Raw genomic sequence first — 22,653 nt, forward strand, 5'->3', positions numbered from 1 at the left:
ATCTGAGTGCGGCTGATTCTGGTGCTGAATGCAAGAAGGAATGCAAGAATGCAAGAAGAATATTCTGATGAATAGACTAACATTAGCAATTAAAGAGAAAGAGCAAACTGAATATTATATGATTTGGGAAGTATTTTACCAATGGTTGGAGAGAGGGAGAGAAAAAAGGAGGTTGAAAATGAAGAAAATTTAAAAAATAAGTAGATAATACACTTACCATACAGATATAAAATTGGTTAGTATGTGCATGTTAAGAATAACGATGTTTAATGTTGGTATATTATTGCTAGAAGATAGTAAGGAGAAAAATGGAGAGTTTTATAATGTTTAAATGCTTAATATATTATAACACTGAACTTAGGGAAATAATGTTAATATGAACGTGAAAGATGTGGCAGAAGAGCAATGATGTTGCACAGAGATGTTTGTACTCAGATGACACACTGCAGAAGAAAAGAGGGAATGTTTATTTTTGTAATTGAAAAACAATAAAACTCTTTTTTTTAAAAAAAGAATAATAGTCTGGATACTGTCCCCGAAACACTGAACTAAGAATTCTTCCAGAGGTGGGTTTTACTATCCAGTTGCTCAGCCTTGCTATCAGATAACCAATAACTTCCGCAAGAGACATCACTAGCAGAGGGATGCAGGAGGCCGTGGCAGGCGAAAACGGAGCTCGGGCGTCTGTTTTCGCTGGCAGAGCTCGCTGACCCCCACAGATGAATTATGAAAACTCATCTATTTTCCACTGTCTCCCTTTCTCAAACATTCATGGGGGGGGGGAGCAACGGATGTGGGAAAAGGCAAAAGGTTTAGAAACGAACAGGGATTATTTTCTGGATTATTATCATTCAGAGTATGGTGAGAACGTGAAAGAAAAAGAAGTAAACATATTCACACAATCCACATAATTCTATACAACATTTCTACAGGAGTATGGCAGCCGCCTCATAACTGTTATGTCCAATTCAGCTATACTGGCATTGCTTCGTGCAAATCTTTTAGGGAACCAGGGACAAACAAATGTGCATAAAATCAAATTTTCAAGATTGAAATAGTTGAAATAGGATTGTTGTTGTTAGTTGCAAAATCATGTCTGATCCATTGTGACCCCATGGGCGACGTTCCTCCAGGCCTTCCTGTCCTCTACCATCCTCTGGAGTCCATTTAAGCTCACGCCTGCTGCTTCCATGACTCCATCCAGCCACCTCATTCTCTGTTGTCCCCTTCTTCTTATGCCCTCCATCGTTCCCAGCATGAGGCTCTTCTCCAGTGAGTCCTTCCTTCTCATTAGGTGGCCAAAATATTTGAGTTTCCTCTTCAGAATCTGGCCTTCTAAAGAGCAGTCAGGGTTGATCTCCTCTAGGACTGACCGGTCGGATGGCCTTACAGTTCAAGGGACTCGCAGGAGTCTTCTCCAGCACCAGAGTTCAAAAACCTCAATTCTTTGGCACTCAGCCTTCCTTATGGTCCAACTTTCAGTTCCATCGGTAGGAACTGACTAATGTGTACTAGAGTAGCTGAAGTGGACAACTGAAGTTGTTTCTACTTTTTAATAACCAGTCTGTAATTGTTTTCATACACTTCCGTGTGTACCTTCACAATCTACTCTCTGCACATAATGTTCAATTCATTGCCATCATGCCTGCTAAGCCATGGCAAAAAGCATTTTTTTTAATTTCTAAGAATAGCTCCGTAGGTTTCCTTAAAAATCATAATAGTGAATGCCCGCAGGCCAGTACTTTACGTCTGAATTTGCTTCTCTGTTTCGAACAAAATAAAGAGGGCTACCAAACATCCAGAAGAGCTGACTCTGTTGAAAGTTGGATGATCTGAAATGCTATAGGATGCCAACTTTTTAGTGTTCAGAGGGGGAAAACCTGTTTTTTTCCCTGCCTTCCTTTGTTTCTGGCATGAATGCAAATCCATTATTCTGAATCAGCTGACCTGCAGAATTGACTTTGCTGCAGTAACTGGATCTGTTTGTTCTCGGAAGGATTCCATTGAATTACTTCCAGATTGACTTATGGACAAATTGAAACAGAAGGTGGATTAATTGTATTAATACAACATTACCGTGTTGCCCCGAAAATACGTCAGGTTCTTATTTTCTTTTGACCCTCGAAATAAGCACTTGGCCTTATTTTCGGGGAAGCCTTATTATTTTTGAGGTGCAGGAGGCAGCAAGCGTGGTCACCTCATGGCAGCTGCTGCGTTGCAATATTTTCGGGGAGGGCTTATTTTCAGGGGAGAGCTTATTTTAGCGCATGCACTCAAAAGCCTTGATTGGGCTTATTATCTGGGGAGGGCTTATTTTCAGGGAAACAGGGTAGATGAAATGCATTAGATCAGGGGTGTCAAACCTGATTTCATTGAGGGCCACATCACGGTTGTGTCTGACCTCAGGGGGGTGGGGGGAGTGGCCAGGGTGAGGTGGGAACGGCCAGCTTGATGCCACTCATGTCGAGGGCAGCTGTGGTGACGCGAGCACTCTGCAGTGAAAACGGACTCCCGAGCTCCGTTTTTGGCTGTGATGGCCTCCTGCAACCCTCTGCCAGCAAAAGCAGAGCTCCATTTTCATTGGCTGAGGGTTGCAGGAGGCTGTCGCAGCTTAAAATGGAGCTTAGGAGTCCGTTTTCACTGGCAGAAGCACCACAAACCAGTCCTTTGCTGTTTCCAGGGCAGCCTCACGGGCCAGATCTAAGTACCAACACATTCCAGATCCAATCCCTGGGCCTTGAGTTTGAAACCCCTGCATTAGATAAAAGCAAATAATATGGAAACTTTTTTTGGTGTGCAAGGAAGGCACGAAGTCATTGTGATGGGTAGACATGCATGAACCAGCTATTAGATTTTGAGAAGGAAGAACAGTATAAGTGCTCCTTGACTTATGGCCACAATTGAGCCGGAAATTTCTGTTCCTAAGTGAAACACTTGTTAAGTGAGTTTCACCCCATTTTTGCAACCTTTCTTGCTACGAGTGAATCACAGCAGTTGTTCAATGAATAACGAGGTGGCTAAGTGAATCGGTTTTCCTCGTTGACTTTGCTCATCAGAAGGTTGCAAAAAAGGGGGATCCTGTGATACCGTGACACTGCAGCCGTCATAAGTATGACTCAGTTGCCAAGCATCCAAAGTTTGATCCCATGTCTGTGTAGGGATGATGCAATAGCTTTAAGTGTGAAAATGACCATGAGTCTCTTTTCCCAGTGCTGTTTTAGTGGCAATGGTCGCGAAATAAATGGTTGTAACTCGAGGTTTTCATTGGTTTTCATTCCAAAATCTTTTTTTTTTCCCTGCGGGAGTGGGATTAAGGAAACTTGACCTGAATTATTTCTGCTTATCGCTGTGTCGTAACAGGTTTTTCTGGTCTTTCAAAAGCTAAATGCCAGAATATTTCAGGAATGACCCCTCCGCCTCTTGCGCCTTGCTAATTGCCCGTAGAAGATCTCCCTCCTTTCTCTCTCTCTGGGGCAGAGAGAGGTATAAGACTGCAAGGGAATTTAAAGTATGCAGCCAACTCCCTGTCCCTGTGCCTTTCTCAGTCTGCAGTGCTAAAAGTTTTTTTTTTTCTAATAAGGGAGATAAAGTTTTTGGAAGTTGGCAAAGCCGGGCAATGAAGTTGAAGCTCTGTAGCGCCTCACACAAGAGTAGGGCAACTTTTTAGGGCAGATTTGGGGTGCTGAGCATATGTTGCAGATAATTCCAGAAAATAATTGATCCCTACTGGACATGGCCCATTTCCAAATGCTGTCACAACACATCAATGCAGTGGATGACAGGCTGGTGATGTTCTGTGTCGCGATTTCTTCTAGCCTCTTTCTGCTTCTGCCTCCCAGCAATTTGCCTCTTTGCAACAAACAGCAAACAGTACAGACGATATACACTGTTTGTAGTGTTACACGTCAGACTATACTTGTACAGATGCTGTTAAAATTGATGTGGCTTTCTGGAAGTATAGTTATTCTCTGCTATTTAAAAGAAGATGCAATAGCACTGGGCCTCTTCAGATCAGGCATTTATTGTAAAAAGCTTCTTCATTTTGTTAATCTGTCTAGAACAATAATAAAGCAGTCTTTAAAAAATAAGTCTAATAATGTGAACATTCTATAGGCATTTATAGTTGTTGACTTACCTTCTTGCAAGCAAACAGCCTGATTAGCACAAGGGAAAAAAATCTGCCTCCCAGCAATTTGCCATGTGGAACAAACAGCAAGTTTCACTTTCAGTTTAACTGCACCTCCCGATCATCAGCTGTTTCAGGCTGCAGGGATTGCTATAGCCTATTGCAGCCTCTGCAAGCCCCATTTTCTCTGTTTGCTTCAAGGAGGTAAATTGCTGGGAGGCAGAGGCCAAAGGGTGGGAGTGGGGGAGGCTACATTCAGTGTATAAGACGGACCCAAATTTTCACCCTCTTTTTTGGGGGGGGGGGGTGTCTTATACTCTGAAAAATACGGTTCATTGGATTGGATTCCATTACTATTTAAATTGTATTAAAATGAAAGATTACAGCCAGGATGGCTCCCATCCATGTTTGTGTGCCGTCTAACCATTTGCTAGGAACTTTTGAAGGCCTTTGGAAGCATCCCAGAGTTGGTGTGTGGAACCTAGAGGCACAGCAATCTCCTGGAGCCTTGCAATAGGCTTGCTGCAGAGTACCTCACTCAAAGGGTTGTGTACCTATTTTTCATTTGTAAGGTGAGGTGGTTGGAGTTGCTCAGCCTTTGGGTGTTGCCAAGGGCCTGTCAGCTTGTCCTTGACAGATTTATTTGAGCACCTGCTTGGGTGCTACACGCCCCGAGAGGAATAGAAGAGGCGGAGGCATGCAGCTTGGTGGGGTTGACAGGTGTTTTCCTGGGGCTCAGCATTCCAGAACTTCGACACGCCCTTCATAATCACACAGGAGATCATCTTTACCTCCCCGCCCCAGCCCTGATCTAAAAATTAAAAACAAAAAGCTTGGGAAAAAATAGTGAGGATTGGAAGTGATCCAAGCAGGTTCTAAAAACAGGCCATAATCAGGAAATTGCCATGCTTTCCTGGGTGCAGAAAACAGCTCCTTTGTGCCCATAATAGCTCAATAAAGATAAAGGTTCCCCTCACACATACTGTATGTTCTAGTCGTTCCTGACTCTAGGGGACAGTGCTCATCTCCATTTCAAAGCCGAAGAGCCAGCACTGTCCGAAGATGTCTCAGTGGTCATGGGGCCGGCATGACTAAACGCCGAAGATGCACGGAATGCTGTTACCTTCCCACCAAAGGTGGTTCCTATTTTTCTATTTGCATTTTTTACGTGCTACCCAACTGCTAGGTTGGTAGAAGCTGGGACAAGTAATGGGAGCTCACTCCATTATGCAGCGCTAGGGATTCGAACTACCGACCTTCTGTTCGACAAGCTCAGCATCTTAGCCACTGGGCCACCGCTCAGTGTATCCCCATCTTAAACATACTATGGAGTGTTCAAGCCAAAAAGAAAATTGGCTTTATCAGATGTATTGAACTGCTTCTTTATTTTAGGAATTCTAGCGCAGAATTCTTTCATCTGGCATCTTCTAGGTAGGATGGACTTTGACTGTCATACGATAATTCACATCTTCACCAGGTTGAAGACGGCTTCTGCTGATACTTTGGAAGAGCTCCGTTGCCTGTATTAACGGTTGTTTCATCCTCACGCACCTTTTTAAAACCAGATCTGAGAACCATACCTATCTCCTTTTCCTGATTGCAAATTAAAATGAAATACAGGTTGAAAGCGAGGTTAGGTAAACTGTAACCAATCAAGGTGAACTTCAAAAGGAAAACATTGTTTTAATGGTTGATTCGAAAATGTTTTTTTTTTTAAAAAAAAAATCCTAAATGAAAATTTTAACTGGTTTCCTTAACACAATCCGGAAGAGTTCATAATATTTCAACGTGAAAGTTGAACCTGTGGGTTTAAGCATCTATTTCTTAACATCTTGCTATGCGGAGATAATTGAAACAAGGAGAATTCAAGATTTGACTTGCTGTAATATTATTGGGATTAAGGAAAGCACTTAAAACCCAGTTATCTCAACATGCTTTTGAGAGGGATATTCCTTGCATCAGAATATATAATTATATGGGATTATGATTCCTTGACGTAGGAATAGAGATGATGAATATCATTTATTGTTGGCTATTTTTGCTGTTTTAATTTTGTCTATGACGTGCTATAATAAGATGCTCACGTTATAATGGAGAAACTCTCACATTCAGTCTTGTGTTCATGTACCTTGCATGGGAAGGAAGCCACTGCCTCACATCAGATGGGGGAAGCATAGAGTTAGTAAAGGAACGATGTAAAATCTCTGCGACATTTTGATTGAATGTGGATAGGATTGGGACTATGTAGTGTTTTTTGGATTCAGATGGAAAAAGGTGTGGAAAAAAATCCAGAAAGCTTTTCCAAAGATCGCTCTGCAGCCCCGCAAGGCAGCAGAGAAACTATAGAACATAAAATAATATGGGAAGGGACCTTGGAGGTCTTCTAGTCCAACCCTCTGCTCAAGCAGGAGACCCTAGATCAGCGATGGCTAAACTTTTTGTCATTGCATGCTGAACTCCACAATGCAATGCGTGTGCGACACACACACACACCATGTGCCCCACCCCCTGTGCATGCATGTGTGATCCCTCTGCATTCCCCTGTCACCCTGCGCATGCGTGCGTGACTTCCCCCCTTGCGGCCTGTTTTGGGCCTAGCAGGCCTCTCTGAAGGCTCTTGCAACCAGAAACAGGGCGCGGGGTGGGTGTGCCCCCCTCACGCTCCCCAACCCCCCCATGCATGTGCTACAGAGACCCGAAAATTAGCTGGCTGGCAGGAGGCACGCACTGAGCTGGGGCAATGGCTTGTGTGCCTGCAGAGAGGACTCCACATGCCACCTATGGCATGCGTGCCATAGGTTCGCCATCATAGCCCTATATCAGGGGTCAGCAAACTGCGGCTCTGGAGCCACATGTGGCTCTTTCCTCCCTCTGCTGCGGCTCCGTCACCAGTCGGCGCCACAATTTTGAGAGGAGCTTCTGGTGGGGGGGGGGAGAGAAGTACAGTGCGCCAGGAGAAGACTCTATGGCAAGGGGAGGGTTTTCAAGTTGTCTCCACAATTGATAGGGCTTTCGGTTATGACAGGTAGAGGAAAAAGGACGCCGCGCTAGGAGGAGACTCTATGGTGGGGGAACTGAACTTCCGGTCAGCTCCAGAACTGAACAGGGGGCTTCCGGTTAGGACCTTTGTGGCTCCAGGTGTTTTCTTTTTCTGTGGGAAATGGGTCCAAATGGCTCTTTGAGTGTTTAAGTTTGCCGACCCCTGTCCTAGATCATTTCAGACAAATGGTTGTCCAGTCTCTTTTTGAAAACATTCCACTGGATAATTGTTCTCAAGAAATTTCTCATAGTTTCTAGGTTGCTTCTCTCCTCGGTTCGTTTCCATCCATTGTTTCTCCTCTTGCCTTTTGGTGCTTTGGAGATTAGTTTGACTCCCTTTTCTTTGTGGCAACCCCTGAGATATTGGAAGACTGCTATCATGTCTCCTCTGGTCCTTCTTTTCATTAAACTAGACATACCCAGTTCCTGCAACCGTTCTTCATATGTTTTAGCCCCCAGTCTCCAAATCCAGGAAGATTGGCTTGGTTTAAAAAACTGTCAAGAGGAGAGATGTGAATTTTCTACTTGTCTAAAACTACATTTTCCCCTATAAATCTGAAGCATGCGTCAGTCCTGAGATTTAACGTATGGAATTTTCTGGGAACGAAGATCGCTGTTTCTAAAATACTGCAGAACAAGAGCAGAGATTTTTGCCGATTGTTTATCGAATGAATAAAAATAGTAGAAAGATTAAAAGTTTACAGGTGTTAGGCATTTTTCTTTTATGTCTGTTTAAATAATATAGTGAGGGTTACTATGTGATTAAAGTGACAGAGATAGAGAAGGCAGTGTGCGCATGTGTGGGGCAGTGGAAGATGTGTCATGCGTGCATGTGCAGGGAGCATGGCGTGGGGGGCATTAAATTGTCGGGGTGACTTCCCGCGATAGCACGCGGGTGCTTTTAGCATCCGAGGTGAAAAAGCAGTTTGCAATCACTGCTGTATAATCTAACCCAGGAGTGTCAAACTGGATTTCTTTGAGGGACAGCATTGTAGTTGACTTCCGCAGCTGGCAGAGGGGAGATGGGATGGGCGTCTCCTGAAGCCCTTTGCCAGCCAAAATGAGGTGTGGGGGGCACACGCCTCCCCCGTGCCTCGTTTTTGGTTTCCTGCTGTACTCTGCCGGCTGAAAATGGGCCGTTTTTGGTCAGCAGAAAGCTGCTGGAGGCCGAAGAGGCTAAAAATCAGCAAATATGGGGGCCACGTGTTCCTCCCCCTGCATCCCATTTTTGGCCAGTAGAGAGCTACTGGAGGCTGGGGAGGCCAAAAGTGGGTTGATCCTTTCCTATTTCCAAGCCAGCGCCATGGGCCAGATTTAAGCACCTGGCAGGCCAAATCCGGCCCACAGGCCTTCAGTTTGACACCTCTGATCTAACCAGTAAACTTTCTTACTCTGAATCTTTGGGAATGTCACTAACTTGGACGAGAGCCACTGCAGGAGCTTGGCAGTTGGTTACCAGACTATTGTTCTCTCTCATAGATCATTCTAGATTTTGCTCTAAATTCTGTTTCCATCTTCTCTCAGAACTGTAGGGCAGGGCGGTTTTTATTTTTCCACATCTCAGCCAACGATGAGCAAGGAAGAAATAAGTTCTCATCATGCCATTCGGGAGCCAAGTGCGAACTTCGGGATGAGATAAAAGAGTACCTAGAAAGGTGTGGATATAAGAAGATTATTAAAAGAGTATCTAGTAAGGTGTGCCTCTAAGAAGATTATTGTAGGTTAGAAAAATGCACTTTCTAAAATGGCACATTTCTATTTGACCTGTACTACTTTGACTTCCACGATTTAATGCTTCTCTTATAAAAGACTAATATTTTTTCATAATAATCATCATCTTTTGCAGGAGATAGAAAATATGCAGAATCAAGAAGCAGGTTGGGTTGGAATTTTTGTCTCTGGCTTGCTAGCTTTCTTAGTAGATGGATTTACCGTATTTTTCGGAGTATAAGACACACTTTTTTCCCTCAAAAAAGAGGCTGAAAATCTGGGTACGTCTGATACACTGAATACAGCATTTTTTTTGCCTCCCAAAACGCCACCCCCTTCACCAAAATGGCCATGCATAGCTTTTAGAAGGCTTTCAGAGAGCTCCTGGGGGCCGGGGAGGGCATAAATGAGCAAAAAATGGGCCATTTTTTGTTCAATTTTGCCCTCCCAGGAACACTGTATAAACTTCCTAAAGGCTATCCATCACCTTCTTTGTGAAAAACGGGCCTTTTTTTGCTCGTTTTGGGGGGGGCACCCCCCAGGAGCACTCTGCAAGCTCCCTAAAGGCTATTTTTTTGGGGGGGGAAATGAGCCCTTTTTCGTGAAAAACGGGCTGTTTTGGGGAGGTTTGCAGAGAGCAAAAACGTTTTTTTTTTAATTCCTCTTCAAAACCTCGTTGCGTCTTATACTCTGGTGCGTCTTATACTCCCAAAAAATACGGTATATAATCTTTTCTACAGTACCATCTACATGAATTTTCTCTGTATCTTAAAGTGTGACAACATAATTACACATTGCTGCATCTGCAATTCAAACTTGGATGAAAAGCGATTCCTGCGTCAGAGGCCGGAGTTTAAAGATGCGCCTTGCTTGAAAACTGATGCTCCAGACTCTAGAAAAAGCCGAGCTGACCTGACACGAAAATTAGTGGGATTCCATGTTATCTGCCAGGCTTGGAAAACTTTGAATAATATCCAGACTTCCTGTTTAAATGGGGCAGAGTATCTTCCCCTGAATGTGACTGTGGTGCTCCTCATCAGATGATTGGATCATATATAGCAGTGTAGGCTAAATGTTTGGGCACCGAGTGCCAAAATGGGAATGTGTGCATAACCGGCAGAGTAGCCACCCGGTGTGCATGTGCGCAACGAGAAGATGATCTTCCGGTTTCCAGCATGTGCATGCACACCGGCCAGCTGGTCTTTGTGCATGCATGCACGCTAGAAACTGGAAGAGCAGCTGCCTGGTTCATGCATGCCCCCCCTCCCCCCCGGGAGCTCCTCTTCCAGTTTCCGGTGCTCCCATGTGCATGAAGACCAGCTGGCCGGAACCCGGAAGAGCAACATGTGATGGTTCGTGTGCCTGGAGAGATGGCCCTGCGTGCCACAGGTTCGCCATCTTGGATATGTATGTATGTATGTATGTATGTATGTATGTATGTATGTATGTATGTATGTATGTATGTGTATATAGATAGATAGATGATAGATAGATAGATAGATAGATAGATAGATAGATAGATAGATAGATGATAGATAGAGAGAGAGAGAGAGAGAGATAGATAGATAGATGATAGATAGATAGATGATAGATAGATAGATGAGAGAGAGAGAGAGAGAGAGAGAGAGAGAGAGAGAGAGAGAGAGAGAGAGAGAGACTAGTTAAATTTTCTCCAGCTAACAAAGACTGTGTTTAATTAGATAAATGTGCTAAATATTAAATGTCTATGGAGATTCTCAGTCATCCAGGTCATGGTTGTCCGGAAGGTGCTTTTTCAAAAAGCATCTTCCTTGAAGATGTTTCACTTCTCATCCAAGAAGCTTCTTCAGTTCTTGAAGAAACTTCCTTAGAACTGAAGATGCTCCTTGAATGAGAAGCGTAATGTCTTCAGGGGAAAACAAAGTCCAGTTGCCCTTTGGATCTAGACCCAGACCGCTTATTTCATTCTTATGAACCAGTGTATTTTAAAAATGTAATTTGTAACTTAATATATCCTTGAATCTCTTATACCTTACACAATTAACCACACATCTCCATCTGATGTGGGGATTATTATGATGCGTTTCTTTCCCTGCTATCCATGAATTATATCACATGCCAAATAAATAAATAAATACTATTGATCTGATTTTTTTTTCTAAAAGAAACATATTCTATATTTACCTCTCTGTTTCTCTCTTCTCCATGCAGCATCTCTGGAAGACCAGTTTGTCTCCAAAGTTTTGGAGGAGGCAGCTTCAGCAGAGGGGGAATTGCAGACTGACTCTGCAGTCGTGCACGCCAGGGATGCATTTATATCAAAAGCCCACCTTGGCATTGAGCAGGATTCATCCGTGTCTTCTTCTCCATTAGAGGGTACGGAGGAGAATACGGTTCCAGCGAGGCTCAATCCAGAACACACGTCGGACCCGCCGTCCCAAGAGGAGCAAAGGGACATTTTGAAGGAAAGCCAAGATATCCCCATTCAAGAACCTTCAGAAGTCAAGTCAAGTGTTGAGAACATTGCCAGTAATAAGAGCAAGCTCCCGAGGGCGAAACCCATCGCTCTTCAAAAGAAAATGGGGGCAGAGAACTCCGAGACTGAAGTGGCCACCGGAAGCCCCCCTATTCCCAAAGCTACCTACCACTTCGATCCAGAGGAATACAATGAGACCGTGAACCCCTTTACGATGGGAGGCTCCAAATGTCCAAACTCGCCCCCTGCATCTCGGCCAGGTGCTGATCTTCCCCATAGTGACCCCAAGCATCCCAGCTCAGCAGGAGCTGGAGATTGCAAGACCAGGGCTGTGAAAATAGAGTTTGATTTTGCCGAAGGAGCGGAAAACGCCGAGCCCAAGAAGCTCCCAGCAAGAAAAATGGGGAAGAGGCCAAGCAGTAAGTTGTCTCCTAAGAGACAAAGGGCCACCCGACCTGTTGTAGGTCCCGAGGATGGAGAGAAGACAATAGCGCCTGAGGCATCAGTGGCACCTCTGACCAGAGCGACTCCCCTGGCAGACACCAACCAATGGGATGATCCAGCCTTTAACCCCTTTGTGGGTAGCTCCTCTTTGCAGGATTCTCCCACGCTCACAAAACGTTCCTATCATTTGGACGTGGGTGACCCTTTCAAGCCGGGCAGCAAGACCTTGTGCACCGTAGGAGCTGATTCTTGTCCTTCCGCAGAGAACAGTCTCAATGAGATCCTGGAGTCGCAAGCCCGAGAGGCCGCGGGAGATGATTTGAAGACAAACCTGGCCCCACAGAGCTCCAGATCACGGCTGATAACGTGAGTGACAGGGGGTCTCAGCAGGGGAGGAAAGAGGAGCGTCTGAAGCTGATGAGGGTTCTAAGTAGGATTGTATGTCCTCCAGGCTGCCAGGAACTCAACTGTTGCAACCAGAGGTGGGCCGCTGCCGGTTCAGACTGGTTTAGACGAACCGGTAGTTCCGACCACCAGGCCTGCCAGGCCTGCCACCCGCCCATCCTATATACCGTATTTTTCAAAGTATAAGATGCACTTTTCCCCCTCTAAAAAAGGGTGGAAATTTGGGTGCATCTTATACACCGAAGGTAGCCTCACCCACCCACCATCCCCCACTCTTTGGCCTCTGCCTCCCAGCAATTTACCTCTTTGCAGCAAACAGGGAAAATGGAGCTTGTGGAGGCTGCAATAGGCTATACCAGCGATGGCGAACCTTTTTTGGCTCTTGTGCCATCAGTGGGGGGGAGTGCAGGGGGTCATGCGCGGGCGTGCCACACCTATAATGCAATGCATGCCCCCCCAGTGCGCATGCGTGCACTATAGACGCTACCCCCCATTTTTTGCATGCTCTTTTCGCCCTCCCCCAGGCTCCAGAGGCTTTATAGGAGCCTGGGGAGGGCGAAAACAGCCTCCCCCCCCCCGGAGGCCCCCCGGAAGCTTCAGCGACCTTCAGGAGGCTTCCCTGAAGCCTCCAAAGCACTTAAAACGACGCTCCAACCAAACGGGGTTTGCTCGGAGCGTCATTTTGAGCGCTCGGGAGGCTTCAGGAAAGCTCATGAAGCCTCCAGAGGGGGAGTGGGGGAGGCTCTTTTCACCCTCCCCAGGCTCATATAAAGCCTCTGGAGCCTGGAAAGGGTGAAAAATGGCTTCAAAAAATGGCGAATTCAGCTGGCCAATGCGCACATGCCTTGCATGCCCTGACAAATGGCTCCGCATGCCACCTGTGTAGCATGTGCCATAGGTTCGCCATCCCGGGGCTATAGCAATCCCTGCAGCCTGAAACAGCTGATGATCGGGAGGCGCTTAAACTGAAAGTGAAACTTGCTGTTTGTTCCACAAGGCAAATTGCTGGGAGGCAGATTTTTTTCCCCTTGTTTACCCTCCCCGTGGTTACATTAACCATGGAAAAAGGGTAGCAACCATAGACTAATAGTTCTTCCAAGATTAAAAATGTTTTCCCCCCCTAAATCTCCATCCCAAGATAGTTGCATTCAGATGTTTCATTACCCAAGTAGGTAACATCACCAATGATTGTTACCAACTTGTGTAATGAAATGTCTGCAAGAAACCAACCAAATCCAGAAGCCATCAAGAAGCCCATCGTTCAACCCTGAGCAACAGATTTCTATTGGAAGGAAGTTCTTGGTCTCCTCGAAAATGACTAAGCTTCTAAATATTACAACGTTAATACTATAAACTGTCCAGAGTTACCTTGCAGTAAGATGAGTGGTCAATAAATTTAATAAATAAAAAATCCATAAAATATTCACTTAACATTGCCAGGAAACGCTTGGTTATTTTTGCTCTTCTACCCTGTTTCCCCCAAAATAAGACCTCCCCAGATAATAAACCCAATCGGGCTTTTGAGCACGTGCCCCTAAAATATTTAAATGCATGCTCAGCCGGTGTCCCCCCCCCCCATTTCCTGGGGGAAGGGGGGAACATCCCCAGGCACTCCATGTGCACCTGCCATCTACACGGAACAGCCTCGCGGTAGCCGCTCCCGCAAACGCTAGCTAACGTGCCCCTTGTCTTAGTGGCGGCTGCAAAAAGAGCAGCAACGCTAGGGCTGGCAAGGGTGTGGCAAAAACAGAGGCAGAACTTCTGGCCCTCTCTGGATCAGCTGATCCACGGGCCGTGGGCCGAGGTTAAGGGGCCTTCTGCACCTCAAAAATGTTAAGACCTCCCCGAAAATAAGGCCCAGCGCTTATTTCAGGGGATCAAAAGAAAATAAGACCCTGTCTTATTTTGGGGAAAACATGGTAATAATCAAACATAGCATTATTGAGATTAGGGTGTTGAATTGAGACCAGAGGCGATCACGTTTCAAGTCCAATCTCCTCCACAAAAGTCTAGTAAGTAACCAAACCAGCCACTGTCTCTCAGTCCAACCTACCTGTTGTTGTGCGATTAATTAGAAGAGGAAATGCAATATAGAACACCTTAAGCTCCTGCAGGAAAAATCGAAGTGATTCTCTTAATAACCACAATGAAAAAGGTTATACAATTGGCCCTGGTCACATCGTGCCTCACTCAATAAGCGCGTTGCTTAATGAAGGCTCCAATCCCTGCTGTCGTAAGTCAAGGACTACCTTGTAATGCAATGCGGAATAACACTAAAGGAAGATCAACCAAAATACAGGGCAGACCTGCTGTTTACGGCTTCCTTTACTGCTTCGCAGTGCTTTACAGCCCTCTAAGCGGTTTACAGAGTCAGCCTCTTGCCCCCAACAATCTGGGTCCTCATTTTACCAACCTCAGAAAGATAGAAGGCTGAGTCAACTTTGAGCTGGTCAGGATCAAACTTGGGCAGAGTTACCCTGCAATACTGCATTCTAACCACTGTACCGCCACAGATTCCTCCCTCCCTCCCTCCCTTAGCAATAGCATTTAGATTTATATACCACTTCATAGTGCTTTACAGTCTCCTCTAAGTGGTTTACAGAGTCAGCTTGCTGCCCCCAACAATCTGGGTCCTCATTTTACCGACCTCAGAAAGATGGAAGGCTGAGTCAGCCTTGAGCTGGTGGGAATCGAAATGCCGAACTGTTGGCAGCCGGAAGTCAGCAGAAGTCACCTGTGGTACTGCAGTCTAACCACTGCACCACCACGCCTCTACTTTTTTTTGAGATTTCCTCCAACATAACTTCCTTTTTCTTCATTTTGTGCACTCGATTAATCATCTAAAACCCAGGTGGCGAACTGCACGCACCATCCTTGCAATAACTGAATTTCGTCTCACGTTGGCTTGGTCTCAGCATACAAATCACACTAAACCAAATTTTGTAGTATTCAAACCTGCACCAATTGATACCTTATCGAGTCCCTTTTGGGAGAGGGGGCGGTCTATAAGCGCTAAGAAATAAATATAGGCAGGTTGTAAAAGAAACAGTTCAGTATTCCTTCATCCTGAGATGCTGACTTTTTAACTCTTCCTCTCTGGGACAGAAAGTGGTAAAAATCTGGAAGAGTTTTATTACCTTTGTCACCCACACTTCATATATTTTATTTATCCAATTTATTTACCGCCCATCTCATGCTTCAAGGTGACTCTGAGCGGCTTACACCAAGGTAAAACACACAAACACCCAACAATTATAAATATAAAAACATTAAAATTGCAAATATCAAAGCAAACTAAAAAACAAGGGTTTACGGGGGGACACGACAACAGGCAGAGGTGCTACCTCCAGCTACAACTTCTCCTTCCAGACCCCATGGCAGGTTTTAAGAACTTTCCCAAAGATTAAAAGAGAGAGGGTAGATCTTACCTCTTGTGGTAAGATGTTCCTGTTCTGACACAGCCTTAGCAGAAGCAAGAAACAGACTCTTTGTCACAAAAAAACCCATCTTTATTTACCTCTTGTGAATTAATGGCATTCACCTGCCAAAAAGTCCAGGCAATAGTCCTTCAAGGAGTTAACTGCAGTAACAGACCTTCTTGTGATAATTCCCAGCCAAAAGGCTGCAAATTAAGTTCTAGCAAGCAGTTTCTGTGGCACGAAACCTAATGAGCAAAATCTTCAGAAATACGAACTGTTGTCTCCTACAACCACTCCCCTTTCCTTCTATTTAGTCCCCAGCCAGGGAGGGGCCATTCAACGTCCATGTGTGCTTTGCTTCCCGAGTCGACTCCTTGTCCTTCGTTGTTCTTCTGTCCCAATAGCTCTGCGCATATGTGCATCTGGAACAGGCCCCAGCAGTTCTTCCTCCTCACTCATATCAGCCTCCAAAGGCAGCGGCCTCTCTGGTGGCTGGAAAATGTCAGACGGCCCTTTCTCTGCGTCCGACACAGAGACCTCATCAGAGCCTTCCTCAGACTCCAGAACTGGCCCAAGTTCCTCATCTGAGTCTGTCACCAGCTCTGCTGGCAGCTGGCGGGCCACAACAGTTCCAAAGAGCAGAGAAGTCTGTTCCAGAATTTAATGTTCTCCTGGATCGCACCAGCAGAAATTCCTTGGCTGATGGGATCTGCAGTACCTCCACCACCACCATGACCCCATGTCAGCATGAGTGGGGCAGGCCAATTGTATTTTCCTGGTGTCTTAAAGTCAACAGAAATGTTGATGTCTCCTACCCATTTGTTACCATCTCCCATAATGCCCGCCAAGTCAGGCGGACAATTTGTATAGCTGCATCCAAAGCTATTTGAGTTCTAACAAAAGTGCTACTTGCCAAGAGCTTGCACCTTGGTCATAGCTCATTAGTGTAGTCATGCATTGGTGGGAAAGCAGGATGATGAGCCACAGCCTCTATACATGTGCAAAATACATGTGAAACAGAAAAGCACTGTCATTTCAGGGAGAAGTTCTTTTCACAAAGGATTTGCAGACTGAATCAGCCAATCTTCCTAGATGGTCTTTTCTGCTCCATTTAGATTTTGTGGGCATAACATGAGGCTTAATGAGACAGGTCACCAAGTCAGATGATTAGTGGTCATCTGGATTTTTGCAGATCCACTTTATTAACCCTATCTATGAAAGATACAAGGGACGCAGTAGCTCAATGGCTAAGATGCTGAGCTTGTTGATCAGAATGGTTGGCAGTTCGGCGGTTTGAATCCCTAGCTCCGCGTAACGGAGTGAGCTCCCGTTACTTGTCCCAGGTTCTGCCAACCTAGCTGTTTGAAAGCATGTAAAAATGCAGGTAGAAAAATAGGGATCGCTTTGGTGGGAAGGTAACAGAGTTCCGTGCGCCTTCGGCATTGAGTCATGTCGGCCACATGACCACAGAGACGTCTTCGGACAGCACTGTCTCTTCGGCTTTGAAACAAAGATGAGCACCGCCCTCTAGAGCCAGGAACAATTAGCACATATGTGCGAGGGTAACCTTTTCCTTTTTATGAAAGATACAAAGTATTTGTATTCCCAGATTCTGGATTGATCCGGATAGATCTGATGCCATCGACTTCTTGGTAATAAGAAGCTTTTGAACAGGGAATCAGCAAGGTACAGCACGGAAATCAAGCCGGTTGTAACTGTAATTCTTAAATGTGCTAATAAATACTCAGCAGGCATCCAGAAGTGGTTAATAAACAACAGGGAATTGTTGAGGAAATTAGCAGATACTATCCTGACATATTTGTAAGATGTGACATCCCATAAACACCTGAAAGATCATGAGAAGGTCTAAGTAGTCACATCACTGATCCAGTTGGAAACCTGTGGTGTTCTGAGCATTGCTAAATTAAAGTTCCCAGCATCTCTGCTTTATTGATTATGCTGTCTTGATTTGATGGACATTGAAATTCAGAACATCTGGAAGGCTTCAGCTTGCTTTTCCCTGGTCCACATTGGCTATTGCTTTCCAGAGATAAGACCTCATGGATACAATTGGGTATCTGCTATATATAGACTATGGAAAGCCCTAGGCCAGGGGTGTCAAACTCAAGGCCCGGGGGCCGACTTGGAAACAGTGGAGGACTGGCCCATGGTATCCCTGTCATCAAAAACGGAGCTCGGAAGGACCGCCCGTGGCCCTCCGAGCTCTATTTTTGCTGGTAGAGGGTTGTAAGATGCCTTTGGCAGCCGAAAACGGAGCTCAGGATCCCATTTTCGCTGGCAGAGTGCTTAGGCCACCGCAGGCATCCCTGATATGAGTGACATCGAGCTAGCCATGCCCACCCTGGCCTACCAAGGTCAAACATAACCCTGATGTGGCCCTCAATGAAATCGAGTTTGACACTCCTGCCCTAGGCCCAGGTCCTGCCTCTATAAATGAAACTCTATGCCCTCAGCTGCTAAGTCTGATTCTAAGATTTGGATCAATTAGGCAGATTGCACACTGCATTCAGTTTTGTATGCTTGCAATTTAGGGGTTGCCAATCCCTCAGTGGCTAAGTCACTGAGCTTGTCAATCAGAAAGTTGGCAGTTCGGCAGTTTGAATCTTTAGCGCCATGTAACGGAGTGAGCTCCCGTTACTTGTCCCAGCTTCTTCCAACCTAGCAGTTCGAAAGCATGTAAAAATGCAAGTAGAAAAATAGGAACCCCCTTTGATGGGAAGTGAACAGTGTTCCGTTTGCCTTCGGCATTTAGCCATGCCAGACACATGACCATCTTCGGACAGCGCTGGCTCTTTGGCTTTGAAACCGAGATGAGCACCATCCCCTAGAGTCAGGAACGATTAGCACATATGTGCGAGGGGAACCTTTACTTTTAATCAGCTTGAGGCCCAAGCTACCATACCAAAATCCTAAAGCTTCCTGTCATCTAACCGCTGGCAGGCCCCATTTCTAGTTTCTGAGACCTCATCGGCCTTTGATCCAAGTGTTTCCCAGCCATAACAAGTAGCTTTGTGCGATTTACAACGAAAGCCGAGGTTCTGAGAGACTTTAATTCCATCTGATGTTCATGCAGAACTGGGACATTTAGATATGATTCTTATAATAAGCCATGACATTTCTTTTTGAGGCCTTTTCTCCTAGTCCTAAATATATCCAGTTCTTTTCCTTCCTAGCTTATTGGTCCTTTTCGGAGGATAACTTGCATTTATTCAGTAGCATTTAATTGCATTTATCCATATGGATCTTTCATGTATATTTTCTCCTTCCCTTCCATCTCTCTCCCTCTGCTTGTCTCTTTTGTCTGTTTATTTCTGGACCTCAGGACTACAGAACAAGTGAAATTTCTCTGTTTTCTGTTGTAAGTACTCTTCTCCCCACCTCCTTTTCTTTTCTATTTTTTATTCCTTTTCTGGAAGGTTTGGGAGTTCTCTCTGTTTCTCCTTCTCTGGTTTTCCCTCTGTTTGCATGTTGCTTTTTTTCCACCGTCTTGCCTTTTTTCTTTAAAAAAAAACACTAGCGTCTTGTCCTTGGCCTCCATTTAAAAGGCACGATTTTATCTGGCAGCTTTGCTTCCCAGCGGAACAAGTAGGGGGAGAGAGAGGAGGAGTCTTGCTTGCTGTTGATGGCACTGGCGGTCTTGGATAGCAGTAATAATGTTTGATTTGATCTGATTTGATCTGCTGTGGGTGGCATGCTTATTTGCAGTGAGTGTCTGTGCCTTCCAAATGATCCCGGCTTGTGGTGTCTCCGTGCAGCCTCTCAAATCAGGGCTCCCCTCTGGTAACCTAATTTCAGATTGCTGTCAAGAAAATTATATGGAAGTTCAATTGACAAAAGAATTTGCAGTACCTGTTTCAGAATGGGGGTGAGAAGAATGGAATTAGAATTATAGAATAGCATAGCACAGCACAGCACAGCATAGAATTAGAATTAATTAGTAAATTAGTTAGAATAGAATTAATTAGAATTTGAATAGAATTTGTATTAGAATTAATACTTACTAGTATTAATTAATTATTAGCATTAATACTAATTAGAATTAATATTAGGGTCTCCTGCTTGAGCGGGGGATTGGACTAGAGGACCTATAAGGTCCCTTCCAACTCTGTTAATTTTGCAGTATCCTTCCCCCAGGAGTAGGGAGGGAACTGGGACTTTGCAGTATCCTTCCCCCAGGAGTGTAGAGGAAACTGGGATTTTGCAGTATCCTTCCCCCAGGAGTGTAGAGGGAACTGGGACTTTGCAGTATCCTTCCCCCAGGAGTGTAGAGGGAACTGGGATTTTGCAGTATCCTTCCCCCAGGAGTGGAGAAGGAATGGGGATTTTGCAGTATACTTCCCCCAGGAGTGTAGAGGGAACTGGGACTTTGCAGTATCCTTCCCCCAGGGGTGTAGAGGGAACTGGGATTTTGCACTATCCTTCCCCCAGGAGTGGAGAAGGAATGGGGATTTTGCAGTATACTTCCCCCAGGAGTGGAGAAGGAATGGGGATTTTGCAGTATACTTCCCCCAGGAGTGGGGAGGGAACTGGGATTTTGCAGTATCCTTCCCCCAGGAGTGGGGAGGGAATGGAGATTTTGTAGTATCCTCCCCCCAGGAGAGTGTCTCTCACTCTATTCTCTCTTTTTCTTTCTCTTTCACTCCGTCTCTCTCTCTCTCACACACACACACACACACACCTTTCTCTCTCCCTTTCTTTCTCTTTCTCTCTTTCATTCTGTCTCTTTCTTTCACTCTGACTCTGTCTCTGTCTGTCTCTCATCTCTCTTTCACTCTCTGTCTCTCACTCTCTTCTCTCTTTTTCTTTCTCTTTCACTCTCTTTCACTCTGTCTCTTTCACTCTGTCTCTTTCTTTTTCTCTCTGTGTGTGTCTCTCTTCTCTTTGTCATTTTCTTTCTTTTTTTCTCTCTTCTCTTTTCTTTCTCTCTTTTACTGTCTTCTCTTTTTCTTTCTTTTTCTCTTTCACTTTCTGTTTCTCACTCTGTCTCTCTTTCAATCTCTGTCTCTCACTGCCACTGCCCGCCCTCCCTCCCTCTTTCTCTCTCTCTTAAAATAAATGGGCTGTTTTAGGCTTTCTTAGAACGTGGCAATAGAAGCAAACACATTTGCCTTAATTTCCCTTTCAGCAAGGTATGTCTGCATGCACGCATATGTAGAATCATTCTAAACTCCAGGTTATTTTCATTGGGGTTTAGAATTCGTTGTGTAAGCCAAATCCCAGTTCCACGCCGGCTTTTGCCCCCTGCTTATTAATTAAGTTAACCACAGTTTTGTTGCTTAGGCATTGTCGGAGGGAAACCACAAACAAGCTCTTTAAAGACCCTTGAAATGGAGGGCCAAAGGATCAAATCTTGCTGTGGTGGTTTATTTCACGGCTTCGTCTTAATTGGCTGCTTCTCCCGTGGAGTCCAGAGCACAGTTGCTTGCGAGAGGATTCCCATTCAGCTCAAAGGGGTGTGATGATGGCTTTATTAGTTAGCCTGAATGTAGTGCTTGGATTGCAAGAAATCACACAGGCGATTAATCCCAAGGGGCCCCTTTGCAAATGGAATTGTGATTACAAGGTCATTCTGCTTGCACTCTGTAGCTGCACAGGCTGCGTTCCTTAGATGACCATAACACGAATCAGTGCAGGCTATCAGGATAAAAGTTAGCCAGCAGCTAAAGGCTTCATTTTGCTTTTAACTACTTTCTTCCCCGCCAATTAATTTGATGGAGATGAAGGATGGCAACTGAAATATAATTGTTCTATTTATTCAGAGTTTGCTGGTCTTTGATCTGCAATGGTAGGGGGCAGAAAGTAGGGTTGGGGCCAGGCTGGTTCTTGCAAATCTTTGTACGTTTCTTTGTTTAGGTGAAAGAGATTGAATAATTTGACTCAGCCAGTCCAGAGCTTTGGCAAATTGTGAATTTGGAGGATGTGGGCACAGGCTCAAAATGGCTGCTGGGGTAGTCCGTTGACAACAGGGCTGTTGTAATGGCATACAACCAGGGGTGAAATCCAGCAGATTCTGACAGGTTCTGGAGAACCAGTAGCAGAAATTTGGAGTAGTTTGGAGAACCGGCAAATGCCACCAGAGTGGGGTGGGAATGGAGATTTTGCAGTATTCTTCCCCTGCCATGCCCACCAAGCCATGCCCACCAAGCCACACCCACAGAACCGGTAGTAAAAAAAAATGAATTTCACCACTGATTACAATCAGTTGCAAACCATCAACTTATCACAGGGGGTCCTGGACTTACAACCACAATTGAGCCCAACATTTCTATTGCCAAGTGAGACCTTTGTTAAGTGAATTTTTGCTCCATTTTACAACCTTTCTTGCCACCGTTGTTAAGTGAATCACTGCAGTTGTTAAGTATGTAACATGGTTAAGTGAGTCTCATTGCCCCATTGACTTGGCTTGTCAGAGGGTCGCAGAAGGGGATGGCGTGACTCCAGGACCCTCCACTGTCATAATTACATACCCGTCGCCAAGGGTCTGATCGCGAGACCATAGGGATGCTGCAACGGACATGAAATGTGAAAAACAGTCACAAGTCACTTTTTTTCAGTGCCGTTGTAACTTCAGTTACTAAATAAACTGTTGTAAGTCAAGGACTACCTGTAATTGGCTAACTGCCACCCATTCTAGATCCCTCTCCTGTAGGATCCATCCAGAGGTGGTATTCAGCAGGTTCTGACCAGTTCTGTAGAACGGGTAGTGGAAATTTTGAGTAGTTCAGAGAATCGGTAAATACCACCTTTGGCTGGCCCCACCCCCATCTATTCTCCGCCTCCCGAGTCCCAGCTGATCGGGAGGGAATTGCAGTATCCTTCCCCTGGCACATCCACCAAGCCACGCCCACCAAGCCACACCCACTGAATCGATAGTAAAAAAAATTGAATCCCACCACTGGCATTCAACCCTTCTGGCATTTAGTAGGAAAATATACAGGGCAGGCAACAAAAATGACCCCCTTCTCTCTGTAAACATGTCTTTGTCCAATGTTGGAGAATGTTCTTCTTTTAAACCTAGGTGGGCTGTGTCCCAA

At 45.1% G+C, this 22,653-nt stretch overlaps 1 protein-coding gene across 3 annotated transcripts in view; it reads left to right on the forward strand.

The window, feature by feature from the left end:
- TACC1 (transforming acidic coiled-coil containing protein 1) overlaps positions 1–22,653 on the forward strand; it is a 69,345-nt gene that overhangs the window by 13,932 nt on the left and 32,760 nt on the right. For all 3 annotated transcript variants that reach the window (XM_081960755.1, XM_081960756.1, XM_081960757.1), the window contains exon 3: positions 11,066–12,140. In XM_081960755.1, the coding sequence (XP_081816881.1) occupies positions 11,066–12,140 (1,075 nt within the window). The remainder of the gene's footprint in view (positions 1–11,065; positions 12,141–22,653) is intronic.

The sequence above is a fragment of the Natrix helvetica genome (genome assembly GCF_964273705.1).
Source record: "Natrix helvetica genome assembly, chromosome: 8".
NCBI lineage: Eukaryota > Metazoa > Chordata > Lepidosauria > Squamata > Natricidae > Natrix > Natrix helvetica.